The 25,167-nt window shown below is 40.5% G+C and overlaps 1 protein-coding gene across 1 annotated transcript in view; it reads right to left on the reverse strand.

The window, feature by feature from the left end:
- Positions 1 to 1,961: 1,961 nt before the first annotated feature.
- plxdc2b (plexin domain containing 2b) overlaps positions 1,962 to 25,167 on the reverse strand; it is a 43,466-nt gene continuing 20,260 nt past the window's right edge. Inside the window, exons 6-12 of the mRNA XM_073488709.1 lie at positions 20,003 to 20,098; positions 19,741 to 19,822; positions 14,879 to 14,939; positions 14,645 to 14,798; positions 8,893 to 8,931; positions 3,801 to 3,967; positions 1,962 to 2,081 (exon numbers count right to left, since the gene is read on the reverse strand). Coding sequence (XP_073344810.1) covers positions 1,962 to 2,081; positions 3,801 to 3,967; positions 8,893 to 8,931; positions 14,645 to 14,798; positions 14,879 to 14,939; positions 19,741 to 19,822; positions 20,003 to 20,098 — 719 coding nt within the window. The remainder of the gene's footprint in view (positions 2,082 to 3,800; positions 3,968 to 8,892; positions 8,932 to 14,644; positions 14,799 to 14,878; positions 14,940 to 19,740; positions 19,823 to 20,002; positions 20,099 to 25,167) is intronic.

A 25,167-nucleotide genomic window follows, 5' to 3' on the forward strand; every position in this document is an offset into this window, starting at 1 on the left:
TGTGTACTAACCAGTAAGCTACTATAACTACACATAAATTGGTGTGTTCTGGATGGTGGTATGGCTGCTGAGGCTGTGGGGAGGTTGAGGTAAATATAGCTCACTCTGATGCTGATTAGTCTTTGGTCTCAATGTGATGACGACAAGGTGTGAAATAAAAATAAAAGATCCAGATGTTTGTTATTTTGATGCATTTTCAGTGTCAAACTGAACGGGTGTCATATTGCACGTTTTATTTTTCAGTAGAATTCCAGGATATTGATAATGTCTCTAAAATGAGTCTACAATCATTGGTGTAAAAACATGATTTTGTCTTGAAATAATATCTAACAGTAGAAATGAGCGTTTGAATGTGTTCAGTTAGAAGCCGTGTGTGTCGATCAGTGACAATAATGATTGGAACAGTATTCACATTTAAGTAAAAAAGTAGAGAAAAAAAGGCCACTCATAAAAAATAAAAAAGTTTTTCTGTACTATACTGCTATACTACAAATGTTTGCCATGTGTTACCTGAATCTGCAAATGTTTTGGCCTTGGTATATACATTAATGTGTTCACACAGATGAGCCAATCATAAAATAAACACAGAGTAGCCAATGGTTATGCTGGCAACATACTGGAAAAAGAAAACCACACTGTAAAAATCAAGAAAAAAACCAACCATACCAGTGTGTTCCCTAGCTCACACAAACTGTATCCAGATACCTCAGATTCAAATCAATAGGAATCAACTGTTCAGAGCCAGCTCAAACATATGCACCCATAAAGCAGGTGGATATCCAATCACCACTGTAAACTGCTCTCTTTTGCATTCACACACATATACACACACACAGAATCACTTACAGTTTAAAAAATATAGTCAGCATACACACTCACAAGCGCCTGTCTTGTCATTTTGCATTAGTACCACATGTCAAATGAGCAAATAAAATGTGCATGGAAAGAAAATTGTGCAAACTCTAGTCGGGGACAAAAATGGCACATCAAAATAACAAAAAAAAAAAAAAATGGTATCATTGATGTAAGGAATCAGTCAAAGAACCAATCAAAAGAAAAAGGAAAAAGAGTGTGCCCATCACCCATTAAAAATAAAACCCACTGACATATTCCCAGTGAACAAAAAAAAAATAAAAAAACACACCTTACACTTCATTTTCAGAAAATGAAACCAGCCAAAAGTCACAAACTAGTTAAACACCAATGCGGAAAGTTCAGAGCTTTTTCTCTCCGAGCTGCGATCGATCGCAGTGACGGGAGTTCGGCTCGCGTCATATCGCACAGCTGCAGCCTCTCTGTGCAGAGCGGGCAGTGGAAAAGTCAATTAGGCCTGCTATGGTATTGAAAAGCAATACCCATGGTCTATACACATAAATATGCCAACCAATGTGAAAACAACATACTGGAAGGAAAAGGAAAAAAAGTAAAAACCTGATGGATATACAAAGGCCTATACAGTTTAACCCCACCGACAATAAAGTGGAAATCTCTGTTCACATACTCTGTATTGTTTCTGAAAATATATATTGTATAATTCACCCCCTCAGACACACCAGTATCTAGTCCAGGCAGTCAGGCTGTACAATCCCTCCATGGCAACATGATAGCAGCCGTACAAAACTTAACCAATGCTGACTGAGTCGATGACGTTAATGCTGTCCCTCCCTCTGTCCCCGGTGGGTTAGTTCCTTGCCAACAGGAGCTGAACAATGGGTTCAAGTCCTGGATCAGTTTTCAGGGGTTTCTCACTTCCTCACATCATTGGCTGCTTTATCCAGTCTCATGTAGCGCTCAATGGGCCGATTCCACAGTCGTAACGAGTCATTGTGTACACTGAGCTCCTCCGTCGATAGGCAGATCCTGGAGGTTCCTGGTGAGAAGTCCCTGTGGAGCAGGATAGAGGAGGGCCGGCACAGGAGGAGGGGGGGGGGGCTGCGGGGATGCAGGCGCCCCCTCCTCCCTCAGCACTGCTCGGACTCGATGAAGCCCTCCTTCTCCTGGCCCACCGGCTCCACCTCTGCGTAGGCTGGGTGACCCGAGCCTCTGCGAAACTTCATGGCTGGCCACCTGCTTGGGCGTCTCTGCAAGGGTGGAGAGGACATGTGTGAGGACGGGGTTTAGGATAAAGGTCAGAGATCACAGTGTCATGTAAAGGTTAGGGCTGTGGTTGATCTTTGTCTGTGACCGAAGGACAGCAAGGGACCGACATAACTCCCTATCTATCACATAGCATACTGTATTTAACCTCCAGTGTCAGAAATAACTCCCTATTTACTGCATAATGTACTATATTTAACCAGTGTCAAAAATCACACCCTATTCCCTATGGAGTCTACTATATTTTATCTACAGGCCCAGAAATCACTCCCTATTCACTATACTACAGTGTACTGTATCTTTCCTGTGTTGGAAATCACTTCCCATTCACTATATAGCGTACTATATTCAACCTGTGTCAAAAAATCACTCCTTATTCCCTATGGAGTCAACTATATTTTATCTATAGGCTCCGAAATCACTCCCCATTCACTATATAGCGTACTATATTTAACCGGTGTCAAAAATCACTCCCTATTCACTTTATAGTGTACTATATTTAACCTTTATTGTCTGAAATCACTCCCCTATTCACTTTGTAGTATTTAACCAGTGTCAAAAATCACTCCCTATTCACTTTATAGTGTACTATATCTAATCTTTATTGTCTGAAATCACTCCCCTATTCACTTTGTAGTATTTACCCAGTGTCAAAAATCACTCCCTATTCACTTTATAGTGTACTATATCTAACCTTTATTGCCTGTAATCTCTCCCTATTCCCAATATAGTTTACTTTATGTAACCTGTATTATTGAGTATTGTATAGAGCGACCAACACTCGTTTTGGTCTTGTTATGTGATTTGTTGACCAAAACAAACTCTAAAACTTTTCAAAAGGAAATTATGCACAATATGCCAAGACGGAGCCTTACTTAAGCGAGCGACAGCCCTTTAGGGAGTTCCTGTGACTGATTATGACCTTGTAATACTGACAATGAGAACAGCTTTGAACACGAGCAGTTTTGTTTTTTAAAAGATGTTTGGGCACAACTCTCCAAACAGCACCTAGTCATCCTCGGGGGACTTCACATTCATTTATTAAGAAAGACTGTGTGCACCAGGTTTCATCATTCCCCTCTGAAAGTCTTCATGCATATTTATGAGACAGGATTTAAAGGATAAAATGTGCACGAGCTCTGAATTTGGTGTGTCTGTGTATCCTTTCTTCCTATTACACTGTCTGAAGGTTTGAGAAAAATGTGTCTTTTTGTACACACTCCTATTTTAACAACTATATTCTCGCAAGCGATAACTGTCTGCATCTAAAGCAGTAAATATCCTTTTCCCAGCAAAAGAACGAACATATCATTGAACATTTAATTCCCAGAAAGCAGCAAATTTAGGAAAATATGACTCATTCAACATATCAAACACTAGAGGGTTCATCTTTTTTACTGAAGTACAAGCGTACTACCTATTTTCATTCCTCGACAGATGACATTGCCAAGTTGTCAGAATTGTAGGACAAGGACATCTCGTACACGTTAGCTTCAAAGTTTTAAAGTCGGAGATTGAATAAAATTCATTCTTGACCTCAGGAACAGTAGGTCAAGCATAAGCTGTCAATCACATAATGTCCAGAACAGCTGCTAAATGGACCTTGTGGTAAGATTAGTTACTGTTTCAAGGTCAAGAACAAAACTTTCACTTGTAATGAAGCCACTCTTGGCAAAATGTCCGATGGCAGCGTCTCCACTCACCTCGATTAGGAAGAGGCTGGCGGCAGAGGTCGGGTGATGGTAGACGTACACGGTGACCAGCACGCCGGCAACCATGATGAGCATTACCAGGAGGATGCCGAGGATCAGACCGATGTGCAGAGGGTGAGTACCTGGCATCCTGTCTACTGTGCTGTCTGCAGGCATCACTGAAAATCAACACAAGAAATAGCCTTTTATACAGAGATACAGTTACTAATGTTTTTTTTAACCATTTGACCAGCAGAGTCTATCTGAGATTAAGAATCTCTGTTCCAAGGGAGACATATAGAAACATATAGCATTTTTTACTTTTCCTCCCTACATTTGAACAAATATCTGTACTTTCTACTCTTTACATTGTCAAAACAGGCTTGTTACTTTATTTGTAATGAATTTGAGGGGAATTAACGTTTTTTTGCATCACTGCACGCTGCCTTCAAACATCACAAGACTGATTTCATGCATATTGTGCATATCACGAACGGCAGACGTAGCAAGATGAAGCGATGCAAAAGACATAACAACGTGGAAAAAGACAGAGTGGGAGAATCAAATTTTCTTATTTTCTCAGTTTGTTGCTGTGCTTGGGAAACTTTACCAACCCAAAATGTCGGTATTTGACGTCCTGGGAATGAGACTCAATAACTATCTTTGAGGTGCGTTTACAAAAAGGCATCATAAGCCATTGAAGAGAAGTATGCATTTAAAAGATGTGGAAATCCAACACAGCTAAAAAAGTTTCAGCAACAAGCTGCTTATTTAAAATTAAAAGACGAGCACACCTTATTTCACAAATAAAATCGCGTTTTATGCATGCAGTTTCTTTTTGTCTGCTCCTTAATTTCAACTTTATTGTTTACTAATGCTTTTTATTATTTGTCAGCGGTCCCTCGGGTGCAAATTAGCTGCTGAGCGAAACCCAGCTCATTCAAGTTGATGTTGTCAAATGTCAGTGTTAATCATTCTGCACTCTTTCCTATAAACATACAAATCAACAAGTGTCTACAATGCAGAGATATTTTGAATAAAAGCACCAAAACTACATTTTTCTCCTTTCACTGCAGTTCTGTTGTTGACCAGCAGGGGTCACTCATCATTCATCAATACCCTGTTTTCTTACTTGTATCAATATGCCTTAAAATGTACATGTTTGTAGACAGAATTTTTTGGAAACAATTAAACATTTAAACACCTCCTGATGTTTATATTAATATTCTATAGATTTCACAAGGTTTTTTTTCTTAGGGGGATATTTCCTTCACTTGGAGAGCCGATTGAAGGTTCAGGTTTAAACTTGGTCTTTGAGGCAGGATCTTTCTGATCGCTCTGTGGTCTGTTTAGGTATTCATGAGCAGTTTCTTCTCTCCTGCCAGGAAGAGTTAATCCCAAGCCAAGGTTAGCAGCATATGGAACTGATAGGAGGAGGAAATGGTCCTATAGATGCTGATAAGAGTCCTTTTGTAGCCTCTAGTTGAGGCACTGCGAACTGAAGAGACTGTATATAGTGACTACATAATAAGTCCGTCCTTCAGTGAGCCTTGGAAGACATCACACGTCTTTAAAGCACTTTCTCAGATCCATATTGGAGCCTCGACCCAGCAGGTGTTTTGAGATTTCTTTTGAAGATGATGAGAGCGTCCTGCACCCTGTTGGGAGTATCTGTTTTCATCTATATAGGCACAATTTCCAAACAGAGGAAAAAAACAATTTTTTCACCTGCAATTTCTAATCTCAAAGAGCACATAGAATAAGAATAGAAGAGAGAAGAACTGTTCTTAGTGCGGGCACGTCCCAGCAGCAACACTGATCATAGCAGGGGAGAGCTAATGAAGTGATCATGAAACAAACGGTGAGGATTCTGCCCTCGTAGCGTATCTCGCTCATATTATAGCGGGTTCAGTCCAGATCTATTCACAGATTTCGTCTTCTATGCCCCCCTGACAACCTTTCCCCCGAGCTCCTCCCTGGCTTTAATTAGCAGCTACAGCCACTGCCGAGCTCGTCAGCCAACCAGCCGCTCCCCTGGCTCCCTGCCTCATTGATATCCAGCACACAGAATAACCGGCTGGTAATCAAACCTGTCCGATGTGTGTGGGCAGTCACTGTGAATGGTTGTGTAAGTCGGGGTGGCCATTACGTGCACTCCTAAAGCGGATATTTAGAAAAAAAATAAAACAAATTATGGATGTTCTGGTGCGCTGAAACATCTCCTGTAATGGCTTCACATTAAATAAACAAAACAAAACAAAACAAGAGATTATCTCCATTGTCTATAATCTGACTGAAAACTGTTGTCATGATAGCTCTCAGACTGTCAGTCAGGACTACATTGGCAGAGAAAACAACATTATGACATTCTCGCTATTGTGCTTTAATCCCCCCCAAAAAGTGATGTGAGGGTGTTTGATGTTTCTCTTGTTTTCACAGAGAGTGTTCATCTGTCAGAGCTACAGAGTCCGAGAGCCGTCTCTGGGTCAGCTGGAAGCCCAAACCATGAGACAGGCTGTTAGTCTGGAGTGTGGGTAGGTTAGCAGGGGGCATGAGGCTGAGCGAAGATGTAGACACAATGAGAAATCAACAGCCTAGCGGCTAAATAACCAGCGGGAGGGCAGCAGAGAGAGGTCATGGGTCTTGGCAGACTGTTCTGAGCGATACATTTAAGCCAATAAGGCAGCAGAGACAAAGGCATGAAAATATCACGTATAGAGTGCGACAGCTAAGAAAACATCTTTAAGATGGGCTCAAAATTAACACCAGCCACTAGCCAAATACTGCTAAAATATGCAAGTGCAATCAATGGTAATCTAATATTCACTATCCATTGGGCCGGTGGACAAGAACCTTGCACCCTGTTTTTAAGTCTTCTGTTTTCAAGTTTTGCAATTTTGTTGTGCTAACATGCTAGCATGCAAAATGCTAACATGTAAACACAAAGTCTGACTGAGGCTGATGGGGAGTGTCATTAGTTTTGGAGGTATTTTGGACATAAACATTGTGTATCTTGTTGTGACTTTCCACTTCCTGCCTTTGTCTATTTCCCGCTATTTTTCTGTTTACCCCCGTCAGTCCTGTGTCGTCTGTGTTCCTAGCCGGTTCCCTGGTTCTGTCTTCTCCTTGTGCTTTACCTGCGTTTGCTGCCTGTGTGTTTAGTTTTTCTCTTGTGTATCATTCCTGTTTTCATGCTAGCCTTTTACCTGGCACTGGCACCATGAATCCATCTAATAATTGTTGTTAGGGCTGTAACCAAGGACTGTCTCTGGCATTTTTACTTTATAACTGACTTAAACGATTGATTAGTTACTAAAATTGTTGTCCACCATTTGACTAACTGTAGTAGCTCTACTTGTCGAGATATTTCAGTCTGGACAAACCGACACTGTCACCGAGAGAACCAGCATGATTAAAAATACTCTCCAGTTCATAATTATGGACTTCTTTAGTAATATTTATGCATCAGGACGCTGAAATGGCACGCCTTTCGCAAACTGCCCTGAATTCATTCTCCATTAGCTTTGTCCTTATGAGTGCTTGAACCTGAGGAGACTGAGTAAAGACTAATGGACAGCAGAGCTCTTAGACAGCAATAAAATGCATCAGAGCTTTAGGAACATAAACCCAGCCAAGCTTTTCTTTTTTTTTTCGGCTCAACATTAGCGGCACACAACCGTCCTCTCACCTGGCTAATGGTTTTTTAGGAAACTAACAATACAAACTGGGCAGGCCTATGATTCAGGCTCAAGGTTTCCTACCACAGTCAGAGGACACCCTGGTGTAACCAGCTGATACGAGCGCTATAATGTCTGGTTAGCCCATTGGGTTTAATATGTTCAAAACTTTCTGTCTAAAATCGATAAATCAGCTCTGACTTGAACAGTAGAAACTCATGTTCACCTTGAATAACACTATGAACAGGTAGGTGGTGAGAAAAAGGTTAGATGTATGAAAAAATAAAAACAAGATTTCATCACAGTGCCAGGCGCCGGCACAAAAGTGTCCCGGTGATGAGAGACATGCAGCGTTCGTGTAATGAAAGTGTGATAGAGGCGGCGGATTTCCAATTCCTCTCAACAGGAAATGAAACATTTGAGGAGCTATTTTCAAAAAACTGATTTGAGTTTGGAGGCTTTTCAGAGTTTTGCACATATTAGTGGCTAATGCATGTTGTGATTGGACTGAAATCTCTCAACGTACCAAACCTAACATTCATAACATCAGTCGCTGTCACATTATTTGTAATAATCTAATCTGGAGAAACATTATTTATGTTTATTTATTTATTTTATCTATTTTTATTGCAAACAATAAAACAAATCAACAGATTTCAGATTTCACTTTAATGAACAATGAAAATAATCTTTAGTTGCAGCCCAAGATGGAACACATTTTCGCAAATATAGACGCTGAAGGAAAAAAGTCTTCCTCACTGGATTTGTGTTTAATGACCAAAGAAATGAAAACAATTTCTACAGACTTTGGCATTCATACTCTCTTATGAGACAAACAAAGCCAGAAAATGTTGTGAAAATGTTTCACAGCAAAAGAACCAATTTAAACACCAAAAGGATTTAAGTTTAGATATTTTTGCCCAAATAGTGAGAAGATCCCCATCTTATATGCCTAAATTCTGTAAACACAAACTACGTTTCTTTCCTTCACACAATTTAGGAAATATATAGTAGTTCTTGGTTGGATATTCATACTAGTTGACATCTAAATTGTTTGGACAGGGACTTTCTTTTTCACTTCTTCCTTCCAGAAGTACAGTCACATCTTAATGAAAAAATACGAAACACAAAGTTCTGCTGTATATTGCCTTTGTGACTAATATAAAGTGATATAAAGTGCAACTTTTGTGAACGCAGCCTCTACTCTCCCTCACACCGGTCCAGACACTGTAATTGATGGCTGCAGCCCACCAAGGACAGTTAAGCATTATAGTCTGGACGAGGTTTATCAGCTGATCGAGCCACACGTCCTCCAGAAAGATCAAAAAGCAATCTGGGTACAATGCGTCAAAACAAAAAAAACAGGAGGTAGTCAAAGAAACACACACGGGGCGTTAAAGGCAGAGCAGAGGAAGGTGTGGACTCACCCTGGTTGTCTCTGAGGTGCAGGGCGATCTTGGTGTCATCTGTGACGAGACAAAGAGACAGACATCTGAGCGTCAGACACAATAATCAATATTTCTCTTTGTAGTTTGTTTTTGAAGCTCTGACAATATAAAAAACTCCCTGAAGGTCCCAAATGAGATTTGAAGCTTATTTCATTAGTGGATCATCCTCTTTTCAACATGAAATGTAATACACTTAAATTGTAATATAATAGATTAAAAATTAAAGCTTTGAATATAATGGTCCAGCATTCATAATTCAAAACACAAAAGCTGTCTGGGGTTAACTACACATGTGAAATATGGAAATGTAGCGTGACCCACTTCTCCTCGACAGGGTAGCAGACATTTACACACACCATAGGATTCACATTATGCAAATTCAGCACATACGGCACCAGATATATTTCACTGAACGATGTAATTCAAAAGGATTTTCTATTTTCAATCCTCACAAGAGCGACTGCTGCAGCCACATTTCGGTGTCTGAGTGAATCATTAAATGAGATGTTGTACTGTAAGTGACCACACAGAATTTAGGCCCAGTCAGTCCCACATCAGAGCGAGGGTCATGAATATGAATCATCAGCCGTGCTCAAGGAAAATAACACAATGAAAAAAGTGTTTTACAGACATTCATACCAGAAGTTAGTGAGATCTAGTCTGGAAGTTTTCTAGGGTTCTCCGTTTCTGCTGCCATTTATACTCCTCATTAATATATGTAGTAGTTAGGTCTGTAAAATAACATATTATAACCATGTACCCAAATTACGCAGATATTAAAGGGAGATTCCACAGTGTTTCTGTCAAATTTTTAGTGACGTGTGTTTTACAACATTAAAATGAATCTTTTTGAGAATGGAGTCTCGTGGATTTGGTGGCTGTTTCTGGTTAAACAAAAAAGATTTAACTCTTTGACAAAAAGCTCTCTGTAGGCATCCTTTCAGTAATGTTCTCTAATGTTGTCAGACAATTGGAATAATAATCTGAGCCTGTCGGGCAAAAACACTTTTACTGCACTTTTTTTGAAGGTCAAAGTTGCCCTCAAGCATTACGCTGCAGCCGTTGCAGCCCACGTTTTGGTCGTTGGCTTTTTGTGCCTATTAGGCATTTAGGCAATGTTTTTTAAATAAATAAAAGGTTATCAACAAAAACACATCAATATATATTTTTAAAAAAAGGCCTAATCTTGCACTTCTGAGACGTTCTCTGACTTCAGCTCATGACAACAAGTCTGCAGCGCATCAGCTCACCTCTCAGCTTGCAAATATACACACACTGATCGTCTTCTCACAAGAGCAAGCGCTGATTTGCCTCTGATCTGGGGATCTCCAAAAACTGTGTGTGAGTGAAAAATCAGGGCTCAAATTGTGTAGCGTAAACTTAATTTAACTTCAACAAGGTGCCAGGCTTCAATATCAGATCATGAGGTAAAAATAACACCTGTGCAACGACAAGTGAAAACAGATTAATGATGTTATTGATGTATGAAACTCAAAACTAAAACTACAGATAAGCTTTTCTGTTACTTTGCGTTCCCTCGTTGAGAGCAGATCTAAACCTTCCATGTAGGGATTTTCTCATCCACACAGGCACATTTCTCTTCTCCAGTCTGCCTGTCTTGCTTTCCCTTACTCTCTTGTCCAGCTGCAGGTCACCAGCACGACTGTGAGCCACCCAGCCTGCTCTGTGATCTGATCTTTGACCCCTGCAGCTGAACAGACAGGTGAGAGTTTTGGAAACTGATCTGCCGTACGTGTCAGAAAGCGCGAGGGGTTTCTCAGCGTCGGCTATACAACAAATACCCCAGAGTGACCTCTTGACCTCCACACACAGATACAGTCACACACACACATAAGCTAAACACATCTTATATCTCTAAGTCCTCTCACACTGCCCTGGCTTGATCTGTAGGGTTACTCTTCGTGCTTTGCCTCACAGTTAGACAGTTTTCACACTCCTCCCTGAACTCTCTGCGTCCACCTTCATCTCAGCAGCCCATCCAGCTTCCCAACAGCGCTGGAGTGCCCCCACAAGATGATTAATGGGAGAGCGATGGAGAAAAGGTCGGCTATTGAAGGTAAAAACTTTTTTTTTGTGAGAATTAAATAATGGATTGCCCAGGCTTGAATGTAGAAAGCCTGAAAAAACTCAACAATGGAGTAGAAATAGCATCAACGAGATAGAGGCAGAGTGGAATAACACTGCAGACGCTGCACTCCAACAAAAAGAGTCCATCTCAAGTTATTTAGTCTCTTAAAATCACATTTTCTAGACTGACTTTAAGGAATTGGTTGTTTTTGGAAAAATAAGTTACAAAACTCAGTAAGTAAATTCAATAGCGTATTGATTATAGTGGTGGACAGAAGGACAGAGATGAAAGGGAGAAAATAAAGGAGATGGACAGGATGAGAAAAACATGGACACATACTGAAAATTGACCAAAAATATTAAATTGAGCACTTCTCAAAGGAAGAAAGTTACTTTTAAGATGCTTTATAAGGTCGTTTCACCGCCTTCTGACCAATCAATTCACAGGAAAATAGCCTCATCATTCAAAGAGATCTCGAGATAGTCAGTGCATGGATTGTAAGAGGTGTTCTCCCGTGCTGTCTTCTTCATTTCATTTTATTTCCTGTTGGCTGGAGGCAATGTCAAAGCCAGGTCATTGTGCTTTTGTATACTGATATCATCTGACAACAGAGACGGATTGAAGCACTAAACCCTTGTTCTTGTTGTACTTTTAAGATAAGAAAATACAGTTTTGAATTATGTTTTTACATTTATTTTTACTCCCAAGTCTGTTTGACAAGACTGGGGTTGCAGTTGGAATAGAGAATAAGGCTTAAAAGAAGCTGCGCTTTCCCACAGAGAACACTGCTTCTGAAACGCCTCATCAGTAGTCCCGCCTTTAATTCTGTGACTTTGTGACATCACACTACATCACCATGTCACACATTCTGCACAATTTTTGCCTCGCGGCTAGTCTGACATGTAAGAATTGATTTCGCACAGCTGCTCTATTGTTGCTAGCGGTGCTGGGTCAGGCATGTGTGAGCTGACCAATCAGAGGAGAATGGTTATTCAGGAGGGAGGGCCTTAAAGAGACAGGAGCTTAAACAGAACGTTTCAGACAGAGGGGGAATACAGTGCTGCTTCACTGGACAGTATGAGAAGACTGATGTGTTTTTTGAGCATTAAAGCATGTAAACCTGTTGTAGTTGTAACCCAGTAAAAGTAAAAGTAAAATTATGAACCTAAAAATTAGCATAACATGTCTCCTTTAATATAATGTCTCTCTGAACTGATCCCACTTACAAGCATCATCTGTATAGTAATCAGAACCTTTTGTGTATTCACCCTCTGCTGAAATAGTCCCCAACAAACGCACTCTTTCCTCCTGTTTGAGTAACATTTACTATGCTGTTTTTGGACATCAATGCACATCTTTAAAATGAAAGCATGTATTTTTATGACCTGCCTTTAAAGGTTGATGTCATTAGTGTTATCCTTTACATTATAAAAAAGGAATTAAGGACATTCTACCCTACATCCTGCCCATTTCTTCTTCTTTTACAGCCACACTTATCTTGAAAGACAGGTCAAAGACACATTTCCATCAATTTGTTATGGATAATAAAGTTTCTCTGAGTATCAGTCAGATACAAAGTTGAAGCCATATGTCCTTCACAGGCTCACCTTGTCTATAGATGAGGTCTAATGTTCTTAAAAGGATGCTATAAAATTAATTCATCACAGAAGAGCGGATGTCTGAAATGAATGACAGCTCACTGATGTGCCCGTTCTGCATCCCAGATATCACATACAATTAACGCAGCACACTGCATACAGCACAGTGTGTATGCTTTTGGTATTGATTATTTACACAGTGTTTCATGATGACAGTAGGTGAGTGGCTCCTTCCTATCATGTTGATTCACCACCACCACATCTGGAGCTGATTAAGATTAATTGCCTGTTTACTTAAAGAAATTGCTCAAAACGCCATAAAAAGTGAATCGAGCTGAAAATTGGCACCATAAATTCAGCCAACTCGTAACGCTCGTGTCTCTGGAGACAAGGGGGATAAAAAAAAACAGAAATGAAACTTAACAAACTTTAAAGGACACCTTGGCCTTGGTTTTCCTATCATCAGCAGAAGGATCCTGACTGCTCCTTTCAAAGAGGATTTGCATTAGATAACTGAGATTATACTGCAATATGGTTTGGGGTTAGACGCCTGCTGGGGTTCAGTGAATCGTGTGTTCGGTGCTTTACACTGCAATATCAAAGGAACACGACCCCTTCGAACATTCAGTGAAGCTGAAATGAAGCATGTTACTGTGACAGATGAAATATTTTATCTTTGAAAACTTATCTACTGTAAATGTCATGTTAAAATGTATTTTGACTGATTGCCTTTAATATTTGGGATTTTTGCTCAATTTTATATAAGGGGGTTAACAATTAAACCGCCACCATCTCCTATACATGAATATTGTGTGTGCATACATATAAAGCAAACTACTATAACAATATATATGAACAAAGTTGAATTCTCTGGAATGATTTGAGGGACTGATACTGTAGAGCTGAACTGAACTGAACAGAACAGAACATTCCTTAATCTATGCAGCATGAAGGAGTTTATGAACTTACATTTTCTTTTGCAACCCTCAGTAATAATGACTTATAAATTACTGTGTACCTTTTAAAGATATAACATTATTAAAAATCTCTCTGTTTTGTATCTCCAGCCATGTTCACTCCTACCTAGAAATATATTCATAACCCACATATATACATATTTCACACATGGTTTTATATCTGTATATTACCTTTGTGGCTTTATTGGAAATATTCAACATAACTCTCTTGACTGTCTGTTTAACCAAAGTAAAATGTAATTTTGTACCGGTTATCCGTTTTCTCTTTCCCACTAAAAAGCCACAGGACCGGACGAGAAAGAGCTCTCGGATGTAAAATGTGACTATGGAAGAGAGAGCGGGGACACAGGTAATAACAAGGACCAGCTTTCAGAGAGCTTCAATATCAGATCGAGCCAATTTCACTAAACTCCAAAACGATTGTAAAGTCACTTTCCACTTACTTTGACAAAAGCCAGCGCTCAATCTAATTTCCCATTAAACGTTCAGCCTTCAGAAATGAAATTTGGCCAATCATCCGCCTTCACAGGCGAATACTGAAAGTTAATGCTCCACAATTAACCTGAAAAATGATTAAATAGAAGAATAGTGGATGAGAAAACTTTTGATATGTCATCCGATCAACGAAGAAAGGGACGTTTTAGGAATAAAAGATAGCTGAGAACAAAGATTGATGGCGAGACAGCAGAGCTGAGCGACATGATCACAGGTTTGTGTGGGTGCATCTATTTTGGACTGGTGATATTTGTCCAATTCAATCTGCATTGTTTAAAAGTTGGTACAAACACAGCTGCTGTGCTTTGCTTCGCTGCCTGCCATCTGGAATTAATTCTTTTTAGCCTAAGTGGAGAGCTACAGCACATATTTATGCTGTCTCCAAAAGAGAGAAGTGTCTTGTGCATGTTGTAAAAGAGGAAACACATCAATACCAATAAAGAACAGTTCCAGCAAATGCACTTCATTTAACATCTTGCCAGAGCAGAGCATCCATCACAGCTTGAAGGAAAGGTTCGGGCTCCGGCACAATATGCACCGTGGCCTCGTTCCAGCTCTGTATTCTACTTTACCTTCAGTGGGGACGCTGGTGGGAGGGTGGGAGGTGGAGGGTGTGTCCCCGCGTGCAGTGGCCTCTTTGCTCCTGGATGTTGTTTTGGCAACGATCGTGGTGGTGAAGGGGTAGAGATACGTGGTGTCGATGGTGTCACACATCTTGTCCTTAGTCTGAAAGATGAGAAGTGTTGTCATGGCTGCGTGCGGTCTTTAAAAAAGAAAATGATGTGTACAAATTACTGACTGCTTACCTCATCTGGGCAGCTGTTGTCCACCCAGTCCTGCCGATGGCGGTCAAAGCCACTGGAACATCTGAAACAAATATCAGGCAAATGGTCAATCTTCCGTATATTTAACAAATATTGTTGTATATTATGCGGTTGGGAGGACTTGCGAGAGACAGTTTGCAGAAAAGATGGTAACACCTTCTATTGAAGTCCTTGTCATAATCGTATAAGTTCATAGTTAATTTTTTTATAATGTTAATGCAAATTAAGTCAATAAAGCAACAAAAAAAGCTTTGTAAAGGTTTATAAGGACATAATAAGTAAGTTAAATGCAATAAATGTGCTTAATGCTCTTATGAACAACTATAACAAACTCATAAGGCTTTAGCGTCTATAAACTGTTAATACGTTACCCTAACCCTCTGGTCCTTAACATGGGCTGGATCCAACATTGCCCATAATGCCACTAATGACATATATTTTTAGACCCTCTTCACGAGGTACAAACACTTCAAACTCTTTAAAACTACTCAAAACCAATTTATAGTGCAGTGTTTTTAGGACACGGTGATATAAAAAAATACATTTCGCAGATAGCATTACCGAGCAGGTCTGGTCCAACCTGTCCCTATGGGGAGCTTGTGTTTTGTTTCTTCTCAGTGGCATCCGTCTCAGATAGCTGCCACAGTGATATAAAAAGATACATTTCTCAAAATCTAATCCTGTCTCAGTGTGAGTTCCACGACTGCACCTAAACCAAAACATGTCGGTCTATAACAATAAAGTTGTTCTATACTACAATAGTTGCTGGAGTTTTGACCTCTGTGTCAGTTGTTACATGCTAAATACATAGCACGTCGATCTTCTCGTATTTATTAGAATATTTTTGATGACTCATCCTGAACTTGAGGGTGAATACATACATTAATCCAATCAAATGTGACATATAAAACTGCACAGGACCAAATCATAACAGCTATATGAACAGTATCATGCACCAAAAAATCCCTTACGGTGGCCACAAAATGCCCTCACTAGAGCCGGCATTTGGTTTGTCCATTCTTAGTTACTCTAGAAACATAACGTGCAACATGGCGGACTCTGTCGAAGAGGATTTTTTCCCTCTGTAGATCAGGCTCATTTTGAGGTAACGAACACACAGCGGCTCTTAGTGATGACAACATAATCCTGAATACTATATTACATTTCTGCCAACAGATCCCCCTAAATCCTCCACACTAGATCTTTAATTGACAGTGGACATAAAAAGTTGTGACAACAGTTTTAAGCCGAAGTTCAGATTGTGTCAAGAGCCACAGAGGCTGAGTAATAGTCCTTAGGACAAGGAAACTGATCTTGATGTGTGAAAATTGGTGGAGTGGCCCTCTAACAGATATGTAACATAATCTAAACTGCACTCTCAGGAGTCAGAGATGTAAATGTATCATTTTATACGATAATGCTTTTTTTTTAACTCTGAATCAAGCTGAGAGGCAAACATCTGCACCTCCCACCGCCTCCCTCTGAGGTCTGGATTCAAGGAGGGAGCGGCTCTGTACAGTATGCAGACGGAGGATCTGTGAGGGGGAAGTTCAATGGGTCATGGGGCCTTGGGATAAGGGTGCTGTTGAGTAGATGCCACATCACGGTCCAAGACTTCTAATAACCTCAAAAGGCAGACAGTAATCGAGGCAGCAGCTTCTAATCCTTCATGCTGTAAACGGATCAAAATTATAACTCGCCCACTAGTGAACCCGACATCATCCTGTCTCGGCCCTTTGCCACAAAAACTATCATGTCTGGGAGTTGAAGTTGGTATGCAAAGCGGTAAACCCACTCACACTGAAGTGGAAAAGCTAAAATTATTTGTCACTCAGGTGGGAGTTGTATAAAAAAAATGTACAAAATGAACCTGACCGACTCACAATGCAGGGAAGCAGTGGTTTCAAACCTGCAATGATATCTGTGCTTTGTGAAGGAAGGACAATGTGAGTCCAGTAGAGTCTAAGACATCCCCAGCAGGCTCCATTTCTCTGGTGAACATATTGTTATGGTAATGGCTTTATGTGAACGAGTCCATTTTCATCTTTCTACCTCTCTAATCATCCCATTACTTTTATTCACCCCCCCCCCCCCCCCAAAAAAGATTCTGCCTCATCTGTTCAGTCAGGCGAGACAGATTCCTCCGCTTAATCCCCCACTTTTCCCTGACTGGTTTTCCCTCCGGAGAGGGAGGAGATGGAAGCAGAACGAGACGCAGTATTATCGAGCAGGTCTGGACCAACCTGTCCCTATGGGGAGCTTGTGTTTTGTTTCTTCTCAATGGCATCCGTCGCAGCTAGTTGCCATCGAGTGCAGTGAGCCACAATGCGTTTAATTGCAAATGGGCGGAGGTGCTTCATCTGAATATAAATGATCCAATGAAAGAGAATATTTCTCTTCAGGTTTCCTGCATTCACAGCAGGATGGATGGATTTCATTCTCGGATTTTATTCCCGCTTCTAAAATGCCTTCTCAAATTCATGGACACGCAGATACTATTTGAGCTTAAACGAGGAATTTGCTGAATTTCAGCAGCTTTTTATCACCACAATTTTGGAAGTATATTCAAATGAACAATATTAAACTTGCACCCAGAGCCCCTTACGTTTTCTGTCGAAAAAAATGACGTCCTTAATAAAGTTCAACATGTTAGGGCGACAGTTTGAGTCGCCGGCGCGAAAAATATACTCGTGTATGAAAGTACAGTACCAGCATGGAGCAATAATGTAGGGAACAATGCACAATTGCAATTCAAAGTCTGCATCAAGCGGATCTGGGTGGTTGGGCAGTATATTCACAGCCAGTGGTGACTGTTTTAAGGAAGTATTTATTGTGAGCGAAATCCTCATCTTTTCCTTAACCTAACCAAGTAGTTTTGATGCTTTTATTTTGAAAATGTAACCAGACATAGCATGTTTGTTGTTGATAACTCGACCCTAATGAGGCTATTACACGGTTTGGTGTGATACTGGGCTAATAAATAAGCCTTGCAGCACAAGTACTTTCCCTTTTGTTACTTTAATTACGTTTTACTGATAATACTGTTTTATTTAATCTGTTAAATTCTTGCATTAGATTTATTAAGTAAAGGAACCGAATACCTCTTCCATCCCTTATTGTCTGGCAGTGCAACAACAGCTCAAACACAATTTCTCAACATAGTAGTATGCAATAATAATTTCCTGGGAGTCTAAGACATATTAAAACTCAATATCTGTCTTCTCAACAGAGATTAATTTTCTACGAGCTGCATTTGTAATGCTCACCAGCTGTGTTTTTTAGGGTAAACAAACCCCTGCAAGGCCTCTAAACACATCAATGTTCAGCTACACAGACACTTCATGTCCACTGGGACTTCAGTCCTGCTTTATTGACCTGCTTCTACACCGGCTGCACACATGACCCACAGCAAACTGGTTCAGTTCAGAACTTAGCATGACAGAGGCGCCGCGCTCTCACCTTCCTACCACTTCACTGTGAGAAAAGTTCATTAGGGTTGTTCTCTTAAAATGTCAGCGCCTTTCATTAACCCCGGAGCCAAAGAGGCTGCCACGGTTTTTAATTAGCACGTGTTCAAAGCATGTTTGCCTTTCTCAAAGGAAGTGGCTGAAGGATACACACGGCAGAGAAAGGCTGAACAGTCAGATATTAACAGTTAGAAAGCTAATTAAAATGCAGCTTAATGAGATCACTGCTACGGCCGTACAGTAGCTCTCCATGGCGTCCATAAATTGCTGAGAGGTAAATCACTTCCTCGTGTTGTTGTGCTGAAATTAGTTTGTCTCTGTCAAAGGCAGGAAAATTTAGGAAGCAAAAGGAAAGTCAAATTCAAAACCCAGTGTAAATCTTAAATAACAAATCTCAACGGACAGAGCAGAAGTGCGGCACATTTCTGCAGTCAACCACATTACTCACGGAATAAATGAGTCCAAAATAAAAGAGTGGCAGATTAATTTGATGCATCAGGCATTCAGAGTGCAGCAGCAAACAAAAGAGAAGAGATCCCTCGTCATCCCGAACGAACCTCAACAACACATCCAGCCTACACGTTTATCAGGAGAGTAAACATCTATTGAAACTTTCTTACCTGTCAGAATGATAACACAACTATATCTTTATAATTTACTTCTCTTCTCTGTCTTTTTGACTCAAACTTTCTCGTCCAGCAAAACAAAGCTCACGTTTCAGCTGTCAGGAAATTCTGTGGAGGCGCGCTAACACTTCTTCTAGCAGCTCAAATATTTACTTTTGTTTGAAGTGCAGGGGAGACAGGAAGGATAAGATGAGAAGCGGAGCAGAGGTTGACAGAACAGGTGTGTGAGTTGAATAAATGTTTAAATGAGCTGCTGGTAAAACTACATTCCCATTTACTGAATAGCATTCTACTGCACCAGAGATGCTGTGGACAGCTGTGTGTACTCCAGATGTGCATTGCTTTACATTACAATACAGAATGTAAGTTTAGCCTTGACCTAATTAAGTTATTCTAATATCAAAGTGTTAAAGGTCGTATTGATAACATTTTTATGTAGACAAATAAAACACACATCTACAGAGTTTGTAGAAAGGTGCAGACTAAAAGTATCTCTTTTCCTTAAAAACATTATTATGACTGTGAATTAATATTTTAAAATGTTTGTTCTGACGGCTGGTTCCAGCTTCTAACAAGGTTTGTCAGCCAATAGTATAAAGAGGTTGGTATCACGTGGTATCTGTGTTTCGTTAGCGATCAGGAAGTCTTGGTTGCATTTCAGTTTCAGCCGAAGTGAGAATGTGTCGGGAGGAGAGGAGTAAAAGCAGTCAAAGGTGAATCTTTCGACCAAAAGTGTTTAAAAAAGTCCAACCTGTTGAGCCGATGGCACCAGCTACAGTTGAAGTTGATCTGCGAGGAGATGCACGCGCTACAGCTGGTGAACTGGAGACAGGCTGGAGAGGAGAAAGGTTGAAACGTGTCAGATTTAAAACAATTTATACAATCAATAGTCTAATGGACACACAGACAAGGAAAAAGGTCAATATAATAAGAAGGAATCCATCCAATAACACTCATAACACCAGAAGCGTACATTGACTGAGCCTAAAGCTGTTACAATAAATCCTCCTTACTGGGTAACGGCATCATTTCCACGGCTGTAGAATTGGTGATCTTTGTCTTCGTCAGCTCGACGCGGTGGTACTCGTAGATTGTCCTCCGTCGCACGTCTATATTTTGGAGAAAGAGGAGACAGAGTGTGAGAGCAAACCATCACAAATCTTCCACCCAGCGATAAGAAGTGGGACAAGTGGTCCCTGAAGAAAGAGAGCGGGAAGCAGTATCAGGTCATAAGGGATGCTACCACAGCACTTTATCTCTCCCCTCTCATTGTGCCCAAAGTGTCAGCCCATGACTTGGCAAAGGACGGTAGCAATTTCCCCTGGGAGCTGATATCAATCAGACCCTGTTGAAAGGCTGCCTTCCCAGTCATCTGTAACAGCAAGTCATCAGCCGGTGTGAGATGGAGCAATTGATTAGAAACATCATTGACTCTCATTGCATTCTGGCCCTTATAACTCATATGGGTCAGTGGTAAAATGGGCTGCTTGCTTTTGCTGCCCATGCATCTTCACTACTACCATCAGTGGAAATGGAAAAGAGGATAAATGACACCCTTTGTTGAAGTCAAAAAGGCTCTTTTCGTGCACAGCATCTTAACAAATCTGATAATAACTCCTTGCTTCTGTTAATAAAGTTCTTAATCTAAACCCTAATTGGACTGTTACGACTTTCTATGCAGGCGCTTCAGGAATTAAACATTAAATCTGTAGAATAAATCACTGGGATGCACAGAAGTGTACACTGAGGCACTGCTACATCCGTGACATCTACTTATATTTGCTTGAGCAATGAGCTACAAAAATTCAATTGAAATTCAATACACCAGACTATGGCTGCGTAACATATATCAAGGGGTGAGTGTCATTCATCATATAGTAAGGAAGTTTGAGATTTTGGGACATTAGTTCAATCCCTTAGTAAGACGAGAAGATTGATTCCATTCTGACGTGTCCATTAAATCTGAAGCTACATCCAGGAGATGGTTAGCTCACTGAAATGACTGGGAAACAGCGAAAAAACTAGCCTGGCTCTGTCCAACAGTAAAATAATCTGCATCTAGTTAGCTCAGTTAGCCGTGCAGCTAGCAGTTCGGCCTGGGGGAGTGTTAGTGTTTTCAACGCTAGCAAGAAACACAACTTCAAATGAGTGATAATATTGCTCCATGATAGTTTTGTCAAAAATGTTGATATATTGATGCATGTTAATGTTAATACTCATTTTCTGCAGTAACGATGCAACACTACTCTATAACTGCTGGTTGTGATGATAATCAACTGTTTGCTAACAAAGTGATAATATGTCAGCGCTGTGTTCATACCTTGTTTTCACTGCCCCCAAGTGGCCAATAAATCAGTTAATGGAGAATGCAGAAAAACGAAAAAAATCGAACAATTCCCAAAATGTTAAACTGTTAATTTCACACTATTTAATGTCACTTTCTTTGTTTGGTTGTTGAGTTTTGGTCTTGAAATGTTGGCTGCACTTGCTCAAGTGTTGTTCTTCCCATGTGAGAGGATGTTGTTCCCCTGCAGACCTGCTTGGTTTGATTATACACGGGACAACTGATCAAAGCAGCAAATGTGCGCCAGCTCGGTCTAACCTGAGAATAAGACCTCCCTTCGTTTCCCCGCCTCTCCTCCCCTGGTGCCTGACTTCCTCTTGCCCCTGGGAAAGGGATTATCAGGTGCCTAATGACACGGTGGGGGCCAGAGGAAGGTCAGATCCCCAGCCTGAGGCTGCTGATGTGTGGGCAGACTGTGCAGCCTCGCTGGCCTCTGGTTTGTAGGTGGAAGGAAGCCACAAATCAGATCAATTATAGCCTGGTCTCAGCCACAACATAAACAACACCTAATGAGGATTTAGTTACCTTCCACTGATGCTATCAAGCAAAGGCAGATTTGCTTAAGTGTCTCATCAATTATGCATAAGAGGGTCAATTAACTTTGTCAAAATTAAATATAATACACTTATACATAGTTTCACTCTCTTAAAGGAGACATATTATTACATTTATTCTTTTCTTTCCATTCCTTCAGAGTTTTATATGGATGTTTATGCTTGTAAAAGATCTTTTGAAATTTAGCACCAACAGAAGCTCCTCTCTCCCACAGAAAACACTGCTCCTGAAACACCTCGTCAGTAGTCCCGCCTTTAATTCTGTGACTTTGTGACATCACACTACATCATGGAGTCGCACATTAGCATAATTTATGCCTAGCAGCTAGTTTGGCACGTAAGAATTAATTTAGACGTATGTGAGCTGACCAATTAGAGCAGACTGGGCATTTGGGGGGGGGGGGCCTTAAAGAGACAGGTGCTAAAACAGAGCGTTGAGAATGTATGAGGAAACTGATATTCTAGTAGTAACCCAAAATAAAATGATTAACCTGAAAATGAGCATAATATGACTCCTTTAAGATATAAAACATAATGGAAAAATGTGTGTTTTTGATAAAATCTCAATACAATGCAGCCTCTTATTGCTAATTCATACATTTGGAAGAACTGCACGGAAATCAATAGAAGTATGATGTCACGAGGACACTGGGTTGAAGATCGATGGTGAAACGGCAGTCTGCTCATCAGACGGCACTCTGGCTGTTTGTACTGTTACGGAAAATAATAATAAACGCCCTCAATCGACCCCTTTAACCTCATGATTACACTCTCGGCTCGCTGATATCTCCAATATATTAAATGTTTCCTCTTAAGCAAAGATCAGCTGTGAGAAATCTAAAAATAAAACATAATGACAGCCGATTACTGTGTGTAATTAATAGTTCCAGTCTTGGCATCTTCCTGCTGGGAATCAAGATTATTAATCCAGGTACAGGCAGGAGGATATGAAAAGAATGACTCACTGTGACTAATAATGCATACTCCAGCATAGGGAAAGTATATTAAAGCCTGGGTCTTCACATGTGCTTGTACCTGACCTGTTAATTACACACCCCTGGCCACAGGACACCCACAAATCTTCTCTCTCATCTCTTTCATTTACTGGATGGGCTGTTGGCCCGCTCTGCCCGGAGGCAGCGTAAAAGGTTTTATTTGAGCTTTTAATTCGGGCCAGTGCTACAGTCGGTTAAATAATGTCCCGCTCGTTGCCATGGTTGCCGTGCAATAATTGGCTGCAGAGGCAATTAACTGCGTTGAAACACTTCTTCATGGTGCAGCCTGCAGTGGTCATGGCTCCGATCTGTGTTTTCTCTCTGGTGAGATTAAGGTTTTTATGTTCTCGGGATGTGGAAACTTCACACACCAACTATCAGAAGTCATTTGACTGCCCTGATACATGATGAAAAACATATCTATCTAGTTTTCTTTCACCAAGATGCCATTGAATAAGATCTAAAGCAGATCAAGACAGATAAGTCCAAGAACTGCAGCATCTTTTCCAACCTATTGTATATTTCTACTGTATGTAAAGACTGAATGAACAAATGGGGACTTGAGGTAACACATTAACTGTTACCATCCTACAAAGAGGGGCTGAAAACCTGTGGAGGAATGAACTATGGCACCCTACAACTGCTGATTCTTGCTTTTTCTAAAGGTTGGCCCCTATCTATCAATGACTAGTCTCATATCAAAGCGCCACTATTATTTACATCCATTTAAAGGAAAAGTTCACCCAAAAATCAAAATTCAGTCATCATCTACTGACCCCCAGACCGATGTAAAGTAGTCTGAAATCTCATAGTCCATTTAACATTTCCCGAGCTTCACAGTGACACAATTACACCTGACATGTTTTTTCTTTGGTTGTTTTTTTTACATTTTTAAACAAGTCCCTATCTATTTCAATTGTCTAGGAGAATGCTGTAACGCTGTTTTGCTGTGAAGCTCCAGAAATGTTTACTAGACCACAAAATGTCACTTGACTTTCCATCAGCATGAGGGTGAGTAGATACTCATTCATTTTTGGGTGAGCTTTTCCTTTAAGGACATTACCATAAGAACCTGGAATCTGATCTGTCTCCACAGACTCCTTCCATGCAGCTCATGCGGCACGTCAAGCTCTTTGGTCTGACAGGTGCAGGATGCAAATGCTGCCCTTTCCTTCAGAACCTGTGCACTCTGCAAATATCACATTCTCGTTGAACAGCAGGAAAACAAAGCTTTGTTTGTTTCAGCTGTTGCTTGAAGAGTTTGATTTCACTACACACGGCAGGCCTGTCAAGATATGGATTCCCCCACATGTGAAAGCACAGGGCTGTAGTGAGACAGATACTCTGCATTTAAAGAGTTTGGAGGGCGCTTTCTTTGACTTAGCCTTCCCGAAACCCAAAAACCCAATTAAGAGCAGAAATGTTAGGAATGGATTAAACGGTATGTTTGTCTGGTCGCTTGGAACGTCAGCAACCTCAGCTAATGTTACCCGAGATAGCGTTACAACTGCCAAACACAGCAATTAGTCTTCATCCAAACAGCCTTTAGTCTTGTGACATTAAAAGAAAAAATATAGTGTTTGAAAGCAAGTCTAACAATGTTAGAATAAAATAATTCATTGTCTTCTACATTGACCATAACCTGGTGGGCACGATGATGTTGTAATGTTAGCTTTAGTCTGTTAGCCATCATGTGCAAAGCCAATTTAAGACCCCAATTTACAACATTCTTATTTTTCAACCAGGTCTCGGAGCTTAATCAGTTAGCTTGTTAAAACTAATAAATTCTGCCAAACATTTGTCATTTGAGCTGGCAAAAGTGGCGTTGCTGGCTCACACCAACAGCCTGCTTTTGTCTGTTTGTTTGACCCATTGCTTAAAACCTGCTTGTGACATTTGACATTTCAGCCAACAAAATCAGTGACTATAATGGCTGAAAATGAGAAGCTGATTTTGTTCGCTTCTGTGTGAAATCAAAGGAAAATGGCAGTCCAAGCTAAACATAGCCACTGTGGACTGACGAGTGAGCTAACAGGAATAGCTCAACACACATGAACGGTGAAGTGCGAGCTGTTTGTGTGTGCAATGTTAGCTAACTGTTAGCTAGTAGCATGCGTTTCTAAAACTTATTTTCAAAAGGCACATTGTTATGGTCAACACGTTCTCACTCCCAACTCGTAAAATAAGGCAGCGTGCCCCTGAGAGACATCATTCAAGCTCAACACAACACAACACCTCGGTCTCAGTCTGCTTCCATTCAAGATTTCATCACTCCGTAGCCAAGA

This window comes from Pagrus major, chromosome 19, assembly GCF_040436345.1.
Source record: "Pagrus major chromosome 19, Pma_NU_1.0".
NCBI classification, from domain to species: Eukaryota; Metazoa; Chordata; class Actinopteri; order Spariformes; family Sparidae; genus Pagrus; species Pagrus major.